At 38.9% G+C, this 10,668-nt stretch overlaps 1 protein-coding gene across 1 annotated transcript in view; it reads right to left on the reverse strand.

Annotated features, from left to right (window-relative positions):
* Window positions 1-10,668, reverse strand: part of LOC102875649 (chromosome unknown open reading frame, human C11orf70) — a 78,767-nt gene that overhangs the window by 27,072 nt on the left and 41,027 nt on the right. The window contains exon 4 of the mRNA XM_006887319.1: window positions 1,771-1,937. Within this exon, the coding sequence (XP_006887381.1) occupies window positions 1,771-1,937 (167 nt within the window). The remainder of the gene's footprint in view (window positions 1-1,770; window positions 1,938-10,668) is intronic.

Here is a 10,668-nt window from a genome sequence, read left to right on the forward strand (position 1 = left end):
GCCCATCCTCACCCTTCTGCCCCCAACCCTCAACTCCTTTTACCCCCAATATGATTTTCCCAATAAAAAAAACCCAAACAAACAAACAAACACAAAATTGGGAAGGGTATACATCAGGGATGTGTCCTATCTCCATATCTTTTAAACTTATATGTGAAACAGATTATCTGGGAGGCTGGGCAGTATGAAGAGAAGTGTGGCATCAGGATTGGTGGAAGATTCATCAATAATCTGCATTGTGAAGATGACGCAATGCTGCTTGCTGAAACTGAGGAGGACCTGAAATGCTTGCTGAAAAGGGACAAGGACTGCAGTCTTCAATATAGATTGAGGCTCAATATCAAGAAGACAAAGATTCTCACCACTCGGACAATTGGCAGCATCAGGATGGATGGTGAAGAGATTGAGATTGTTCACAGCTTTAGTTTGCTTGGCTCCACAGTCAACACTCTTGGAACCAGAAGCCAGGAAATTAAAAGGCATATTGCCATGGGAAAGTCTGCTGTTAGGGACCTCTCCAAAGTACTGAAGATCAGTAGTGTCACTCTGGAGACTAAGGTGCGCCTCTTACAGGCCATGGTCTTTGCAATCACTTGCTATGCATCAGAGAGCTAGACAATGACTAGGGAGGATAGAAGGGGAATTGATGCCTTTGAGCTGTGGGGCTGGAGAATAGTATTGAATATACCATGGACTGCTAAGAAAATTAACAGATTTACCCTGGAGAGTGTTAAACCAGGCTGCTCCTTGGAGGCAAGGATTCTGAAGCTTTGTCTGACATACTTTGGACATGTTGCAAGGAGGGACCAATCCTTGGAGTAGGACATCGTGTTTGGGAGGGTGGAAGGACAGCACAGGAGGTGAAGACCATCTATGAGGCGAATTGGTTAGTTTGGGTAGGTGTGTTGGAAACAATGAGATTGGCACAGGACAGAGCAGGGTTTAGGGTTGTTGTACATAGTGCTGCTAAGAGTCACAGTTGACTCAGTGCCATACCACAACAATGAAGTTCAGAAGAGAGAATGATTTGCCTAAAGCTAGTGCCATCTCATAAATAATAATTCAAGAATCAGAGAAATAATCAGTAAATGCATATTCCTAGCTCAGTGTACTTCTCACTAGCTAATAAAAAAAAACTTGTTGATCTCAGCAAAGAGAGGGAAAAAACCAGCCCTCTTATTTCTGTGGAGTCAGAATCAACTTCTTCTAGCTGATCCTCAAGCAAATTTATGAGAGGCTGTGAATCACAGAGGAAGAAAATGCTTATCTTGCTCCATTGAGCTGCTGATGGATTCTACCTGCGAGAGAGGTGCCACCTATGGGTTAGCAATGCAACTCCCTACATAATACGCCACTAGAGCTTTCTAAATAGTTTGCTCCAGGGATTTAAAAATACTCCTATGATAATCCATGAAGAACCACTTATTAAGTTTCTCCATCTTGACAGTCTCGGCGTTTTTGACCAGGTAATTCTTTGTTGTGAGGGTCTGCCCTGCATATAGGGCATATAGTAAGCAACATCTTTGACTTCTCTGTACCCTTGCAGCAACCAGAAATAATATCCCTTGGGGGACAAAAATCATCCCAGTTGAGAACCACTCAAATTAATATATAGATAAGTTGAGGATAAAATTGTTAATATTTTTAAAATATTAACACTGATCATTACTATGACTTTGCAAAAAGATATTTTATTCATCATAGTTGGGCAAAGATTTTGATATTTTTCATTTCCTGCCATAAAAGTCTACTGTAAAATTCTGTACTTACCTTTCTTAACTCATCAGAAATAAGAAAAGGATCACAAAAAGAATCTAAACACTTAACAATATGTCCACTGTCTCGTACAATATCTTCATCATATAACCGATTAAAGAACCCCATTGAAAGCTGTGTGCAAGGGACATTTACAGCTTCAATTTTTTCCACTTCGGTTCCTGAAGAAAAAAAAATCTTATAAGCAATAGACCAAAAAAATAAATATTCTCAATTATTTCTAAAACATCACAAGTAGAGATTCTAAAAAGAAATGAAATAGGTCATGTTTTGATGTATTTAAAAGAAACAACAGATTTTACTAAATTCTTATTTTGAACCTAGTTAATTTTTAGTAATCACTAAAACTTTTGAACAAAATCTCATTATTTCAGGACTTGATCAAGGGAATATATTAATTAGAGAATGCTTACAAATGAAATAGACTTTTGTGTGTGTGTGTAGCAGGGGGTTTTTAGCAGTTTTCTGCATATATCTCTAATCTCAAAAATTATATCTAATTGCATAGGAATTACTTTATATTACCGAATTTACATAATCCTTAACATTTTCCACTTCTCTATTATGAAAGCAGTATTAATGTACATAATAATTTTCTGAAGTTTTGAAGGTATCTTGAAAAGTTTTTTCCCATTCAACAATTTCCCTGTGTGACCTCATTTACATTGTTTATTACAAAAATGCTGTTCAAGTCACAAAAGATGGCTTAAATAAGGCACTTACCAAATTATCACAAGTTCCAGGTTAGAACTTAGACTCAAAATCTCATTCCCAAACCTTATACTTGTCGTGTAAATATGTCTTTTAGACATGTCTTTTCTGTTACTGTTGTTGTTATGTGCTACTGAGTCAAAATTAACCTTCCAGGGTTTTAAAGAGGCTGTAAATCACATTAGGGGAGACTGCTCATCTTTATCCCAAAGAACAGCTTGTGGGTTTGATCTGCTTGCTGTTGTGTTGGCAGTGCAACTCTTTACCCACTATGACATCAGAGCTCTAGAAACCAAAAAACCATACCCATTGTCATTGAGACAATTCTGATTCAGCTCTCCTGTAGGACAGAGTTGAACTAACGACTCCATAGGGTTTTTAAGGCTGTAAATCTTTACTGAAAAAGCCTCTCAATTATCTTTCTTGGAGCAGCTGGTAGATTTGAACCTTTATAGACTTTTTGGTGATGAGTTAAATAACTTAATTCCAGAGCCAGCAGAGCTCCTTGTTCTGTGATTGTAAGTTTTATTAAATTAGAAAAAGATGTAAAAATACAAATTTTTTAAATTATTACTCCTAGAGAGAATTTCTTATGTGCAAGAAATGCATAAACACATTTATTCAGAGATTAAGTAGTTTTAAAAAAATTAACAATCACTGGAACTCTAATGCACAGCTGGTGGGACAATAAAATTGTACAACCACTATGGAAGGCAGTTTGGCATTTCCTTAAAAGCTGAACATAGAGATCTCACATGACACAACAATTATACTTGGAATATATCCCAAGGAAATCAGAACTGAGACAAGAATGGGGATATTTACACCTGTTTTCATAGAAGCATTATTCTCAATATCAAGAAAATGGAAACTGCCCCTCAACAAACAAATGGATTGAGAAATTGTGGTACATCCACATAAGGGAATACTATGAATCTCTAAGGAATAACAAATTGGTAAAATACTATTAAAATGGGAGAGTCCAGAGACTGAAATAACCCAGTCATTTATGGACAAATACTCTATAAAACTGCTATTGTGAAAATATGAGGATAACTGAACAAGATATGTATAAATACTCAAAAGGGGAAAAGATAGATGTCGGAAGAAACTCTGAATATTGCACTAGAGCGCTGAGAGGCTAAAGCAAAGGGAAGAAATCAAAATGTTACAGAGAGAAGCATCTAGTTAGAAAAAGAAAGTATCAGGTGCCTTATGGGCTCTCTTGTTTCAAGCTCTAGGGAAATTGCACAATCAGGCATGGTGGCCCTAGGTTAAGTCCTCTCGTTGGATATGTCTGTTAGTCTATGAACTGAGAGTAGACAGAATTTAAGAACAGCAAGGAATAGTGGCAATTGTTTTGTGTTTTCCCCTTCTGACTGTCCTGTCCACTTGGAGTCCTTCTAGTTCTATGTTCTAATTCTGAGCTGTGTTTACCTAAAGGCAGGAAGGATTACTTACACAAACCAGAAATTATAAGTGAAACATCTCAAAGTCAATGCTTTTGAGATTGCCTATCTTCCTCCCCCAGAGCTGCTAGCAGATTTAAACTACTAGAGATATGTGGCCTGTTAGTTGGCAATGCAGCTTACTACATACTAGACCACCACAGTTCCCTAGAAAGTGTATGTTGTGGTGTTACATGCAGTTGAGTTGGGACAAAATCATAGCTGAATCTCTAGCGGGTTTTCAGAAGTAATAAATCTTATGAGAGGAGATTGCTCATCTTTGTCCTGTAGAGCAGCTGGTGGATACAAACATAGTGCCTTTGGGTCACTAGTGCAACCTCTAACCACTAGGTCACCATAGCTCCCTCATATGTTTCAGTAATTTAGAAAGTTATGATAGTTACAGAGGCAATGTCCTCTACAGCAACAGTTGTTTTAAAGGGCTGACAAGTCGAGTATGACTCATAGTGACTAAGTAAAACAGGTATAAACTTTGTCTTATCCTGTGCCTCCCTTACAGTCTTGACACAATTGTCCCATAGCTGCAGTCACTATTTTACTCTATCTCATTGGGGGTCTTCTTCTCTTTTGCTGACGCTCCACCTCTCCAAACATGGTATCTCTTTTCAAGGAATAGCTTCTCCTAGCAACATGCCAAAGTTTGCAAGATGAAGCTTTGCCATCTTTGCCTTCAAGAAGGGCACTGGCTTACACTTTTCCTAAGATATTTGTTGTTTTGGCAGTCCATGGAATATTCAGTACTCTTCGCCAATACCAAAGCTCAAAGGTATCAATTCTTCTTCTATTTTCCTTATTCACTGCTGAACTTTCAGATGCATACCAAGTGCTTGAAAAGACCATGGCGTGAAGTGGATGCACTTTATTCTTCAAATTCACATTCATTCCTACTCAGTAATTTGGAGTTCCTGAGAGCAGACCTGCCCAATGCAATACATCCTCTGATCTCCTTATTGCTGGTACCAAGGATGGTGACTGTGTACCAAGTAAGATGAAACTGTTGACAACTTCTATCTTTTCTCTGTCTATCCTGATGTTGTTTATTGGTCCAGTGGTGATGATATTTGTGCTCTTGATGTGGAGATGCAATCCATACTGAAGGCTGCAATCTTTGATTTTCTAAGCAAATGTTTAAAATCATCTTCACTTTCAGCAAGGATGTGTTATCTGCATAACACAGGTTGTTGATGACTCTTCCTCAGATCCTGATGCTATATTCTTCATCAAGTCTAGCTTCTTGAATGATTCAACATACAGACTGAATAGGTATGGAGAAAGGATACAATCCTGATGCATGACTTTCTTGATTTTAAACCATGCGGTGTTCCCTTGCTGTTTGGATAATAACTTCTTAATCAAGCTTTCTTATGAAATTATAAGGATTACATAAAGTGAAAACTAACCATTTAAAATTATAAAGTTGTTATTATGTGCCATCAAGTCAACTATGACAGTGGTTCTGAACCTTGCCCTATTCTGAGCCAACACACCTAAACCTACTTCTACAGTAACTATGTCAATATATCTCACTGAAGATCTTCCTCTTCTACACTGGCCCTCTCCCCTTTCATGTATGATGTCCTTATCCAAGGAATGATACCTCCTGGCAATATGCCCAAGTATGTGAGACAGAGTTTTAAAATCCTTGCCTCCAAGAAGCAACCTGGTTTCACCCTCTCCAGGGCAGACATGTTTGTTCTTTTGGCAGTCTTGAATATGTTCAATACTCTTCTCTAGCATGCCAACTCAAAGGCATCAATTCTTCTTTTGTCATCCTTAGTCAGTCATCCTCAGTCCAGCTCTCAGATGAATAACAAGCAAATGAGAAGGCCATGGCCTGGATCAGACACACCTTAGTCTCTAGACTGGTCTCCTTTGCTCTTCAACACTACAGAGTGATCTCTGACAACAGATTTTCCTAATGCAACTTATATTTTGATCCTCTGACTGCTGGTACCAAGAATGTAGACTGTGGATCTAAGCAAGATGAAATCATTAACAACCTCAATCCTTTCTCCATCTATCACGATACTATTGGCCTGGTAGCAAGGATCTTTGTTTTCTTGTTGCTGAGACGCAATCCATAATGAAGGCTGCAGTCTCTGACCTTCTGCAGCAAACACTTCAAGTCTTCCTCAGTTTCAGTTAGCAAGGTTGTGTCATCTGCACAAAGCTGGTTGTTGATGAGTCTTCTGCCAATCCTGATGCCACATTCTTCTTCATAAAGTCCAGCCTCCCAAATTAACTGTTCTAATATAAACTGACAAGGTATGGAGAAAGGATACACCCCTGATGCACTACTTTCTTGATTTTCAACCATGCAGTATTTCCTTGCTTTGTTTAGACAACAACAGCTTCTGGTCTAGATCTAGATTTTGCATGAGCATAATCAGGTGATTTGGGATTCCCATTCTTCTCAAAGTTAGCCACAATTTGTTGTGATCCACATAGTCAAATACCTTTGCGTAGTTGATAACACACAACTCTCTACTTTCATCCATGATCCATCTAACATCAGCAATGATATTCCTATGCCATGGCCTCTTCTAAAGTGAGCTTATATTTCTGGAAGTTCTCTGTCAGTAACTAGCTAGTTTGGGATAATCTTGAACAAGATTGTGCTTGCATGTGATATTAGTGATATTTGATTATTTCCATGTTCTTTAGTTTCTTCAGCTTGAGAAATGCTGAATGAGTTCTTCCCTTTGGGTTTTCTAACTCCAGCTCTTTGCAAATTTCATTATAATATTTCACTTTGTCTTCATGATCTGCCCTTTGAAATCTCCTGCTCAGCTTCCTCTTTCCTTCCCTTTGTTTTGGCTTTCCAGTGGTCTAGTGCAATATCAGAGTCTCTTCTGATACTCATCTTGGTCTTTTTTTCCTTTTCTGTTTCTGCATTGATCTTTTGCATTCTTTATGGGTGAAATTCTTGGTATCATCCCAGAGATTATCTGGTTACGATTCTGAGTAATGTTCAAAGTCCAGAGAATAAGGGAAGTGAAGGGTCCATCAGTATCAGACTGGGTTAGACAAGATGAAAGACTTGCATTGGGCAATATACCATTTTAATAAATCTACTCTTATTCTGATTTGGAGACTGGCAGGAAAGTTTAGATGATAAGACCAGACAATTAAATTCAAGCAATAGGAGGCAAGAACATAGTATTTATCTAGGAAATAAGTGTTTTTCAAGGACAGAAATACTTGAATATTAAGTTTTTTGTGATTACTTAATGCTCATCTTCCTCCCTTGAGTCACTAGTGGATTCAAACCACTAGAGAGGGGAGGCCTCTGGGTTACTTGCACACTCCCTATGAACTATACCACCAGAGCTCCATTCTAAAGAACCTTGCATAAAAAATCATAATAAGAAAAAGTTAACATACAATTTAATTTTTTATATTAAACATAGTTATTCATTATTATTACTCAGAATTATATTTGTATGTTTTGAGGAATATGAAATACAACTGTCAAATGTGCTATTATCAGTAAGTGCTTAATTAATAAAGGTTTGTTTAAGTGTAAAAATCATCCTGCTATTCATATAGTTTCTTCTTTGGAGAAACCTAGGCATTATACTCAAAAAACAAATACTCATTGCTGTTGAGTCAGAATCAACTCATAGCTGACCCTGTATTAAGTTTTTACAGGCTGTAAATATCACAGGAAGAGACTGCCCATCTTTGTCTTGTGGAGTATGTTTGTGGATCTGAACCTTAAAATATCTTTTAGGACTCTATCAAACCACAATTCTAAAAGTATTTATTAAAGTCTCATATGCTTCTACTGACTAAAAACATCATTCTCTGTAAAATCGGCTCATTTGCATAAGTAGCTTTTCTCTAAAACATGGTTTCTTTTGTTTATAAAGTCCTCAGGAGAAAATCAGAGTGAAGGTAAACAATGAGAATAAGCAGAAGAGATAAAAAACAATCCAACAGAAGAGCACAGGAGATCCACCAGAAATTGATGGAATGGAATGTATTTCTGAAAAGGACAGCTACCTTCTCTGCCCTGTGTCTCAGAGTACTTCTAATAGACCCTACTGAGCACATGTGGAATTTTAGAGCCTTGCTTTTTACAATGCTTCATTACAAATTAGGGGGAATCCAGAATAAATCCACACTGCTGTTTAATCATTTCTGACTCATAATGCCCCTCCACTGTGCTTCTTAGATTGTAAACCTATATGTTGTTGTTGTTAGATGCTGTTATGTATGAATTATAACAATCCTATGAACAACAGATCTGAACCCTGTCCTATGCCATTCTCACAATCTCTGATTCACTTGAGTCAATCTGCTGCAGTCACTGTGTCAATCCACTTGGTTGAGGTTCTCCTCTCCTTCTCCATCCTCCCACCTTTCCAAACTTGATATCCCTCTCCTAGGAATAGGCTCTCTTAGCAACATAACCGAAGAATGTGAGATGAAGCTTTATAATTTTTGCTTCCAAGGTGCACTCTGGCTGCACCTTCTCAAAGATATATCCATTTGTTCTTTTGGTAGTCTGCAAGATAGTCATTACTCTTCTCCAACACCACAGTTCAAAGGCAATCAATTCTTTTGTCATCATTATTCATTGTCCAGCTCTCAGATGCAGAGCCAAGTGATTGAAAAGACTATGGCCTGAATTAGTCACACCTTTGTCTTTGCTCATCAATAATCTGGAGAAGTCCTTGACTGGAGATTTTCCCAGGGTAATATGTTTCCTGATCTCCTAACTGCTAATACCAAATGTACAGATTGAGGATCCAGGTAAGATGAAGTTATTTCTATCTTCTGTGAAGACAGTTTCTTTTTTCCTTTTGTTATGATGTTGACTATTGATCTAGTGGCTACAATTTTTTGTTTTCCTGAGACTGAGATGCAAATCTATATAGGAGGAGATAATCTATATAGCGGGAAAATATCCATCTTTCTCTCCTGGAGCAGTTATTAGGTTCAAATACTAGCTTTGTAGATAGCACACTAGCCAAGTAGGAAAAAATCCCAACCTCACGGACACCAGCTCATAGCTGATCTTTCAGTCGGTAAACTATGGGAAGAGACTGCTCACCTTTTTTTCCCTCAGAGCTGTTAATGGATTTGCACTTCCAGAGACATCCCCTTTGGCTGAGCAATGTAACTCCCTATGGACTATGACACAAGAGCTCCTTTAAACCACTGAGTTGGAATCTACACATAGCTGACCATCCAGCGGGTTTTCAGAGGCAGTAAATTACACGAAAGGAGGCTACTCATCTTTCTCCTGGGGAGCAGCTAGTGGATTTGAACTGCCTACTTTGCACTGACAGTACAACTCCTTACCCTGGTGAAATGCTAGAAGGGAAGTGCAAGGTCCACTCAACTTTGATATTACAAACAGATGAGTCAATTTTTGCAATTTGGATGCTAGAGTATGCAAATTATTGAACAATATCATTAATATCAAACACAAGCAAGATCCTGCTGAAGATTATCCAGAAACAACTGGAACAGCACATCAACAGAGAACTGCCAGGTATGCAGGCAGGATTTAGAAGAGGCCGTGGCACCAGGGACATCATAGCCAACTTTAAATGGATCTTAGCAGAGAGACCCAGAAGAAGGTCTATCTGTGTTTCATTGACTTTTCATTGACTTGAGAAGGTTGGGAATTGTGGCTAAAGGCTAAAGACTAAGAAAGATGTCAGATGAGACTCTGAATATTGCACTAGAGCACCAATAAGCCAAAGCAAAGGGAAGAAATCAAGATATTAAGGAGCTGAGCCGAAGACATGAAAGGGCAGTATGGGAAGATAAAGCAAAGTATTATAATGAAATGTGCAAAGAACTGGAGTCAGAAAATCACAAGGGCCAAACTTGCTCAGCATTCCTTAAGCTCAAGGAACTGAAGAAGAAATTCAAACCTCAAGTTGCAATACTTAAGGATTCTTTGGGCAGAATAGTAAATGATTCAAGAAGCATTAAAAGAAGATGGAAGAAGTATGCAGAGTCACTGTACCAAAAAAATTGGCTGACACAGAAGAACTTAATGAAATATCATATGAGCAAGAGAACCTGTGGTTAGGAAGGAAGAAGTTCAAGCTGCTCTTAAGGAATTGGCCAAAAAAAAAAACCCCAAAAAACAAAACAAAACAAAAAACCCCAACCAAAGCCCAATGGAATTCCAAAATCTCTGTAGATGTTCACTGAAATGATAAATAAATAAATCAACAACAACAAAAAAAAAACCAAGGCCCAGGAACTGATGGCATTCCAAAAGACCTATTTCAACAAACAGACACTACTCTGGATGTGCTCACCAAGTTGGGCCAAGAAATCTGGAGGAAATCCACCTGGCCAACTGACTGGAAGAGATCCATATTTGTTTCCATTCCCAAAGTAAGGTGACCCAACAGAGTATAGGAATTATCGAACAGCCTGCCCCAGCCGCAACACCTGCACCAGCTGCAACGCCTGCACCCGCAAAGAGACCCGGGAAGAGCAACAGTCTGTCAGCCACCGCGGAACTCCAAAGGAGGGAAAACCGTGTGACCCCAGAGGAGCTACGACTACCTGCCACTGTGTGACCCCACTGCAGCCCATGCCTGCATGACCCCCAGACTCCCACCACACAGGGTGCTGTTGCATAAACCCCCAGCAGTGCCCAAGCCCCGCCCCCTACCTCTTGGTGGTAGTGTCCAAGCCCTGTGCTCCTTTGCCCCCCTAGTCCCTAGCTTTCCCCCCC

This window comes from Elephantulus edwardii, unplaced genomic scaffold, assembly GCF_000299155.1.
Source record: "Elephantulus edwardii isolate Elephantulus edwardi_28Jun2011 unplaced genomic scaffold, EleEdw1.0 scaffold00056, whole genome shotgun sequence".
Classification (NCBI taxonomy): Eukaryota; Metazoa; Chordata; class Mammalia; order Macroscelidea; family Macroscelididae; genus Elephantulus; species Elephantulus edwardii.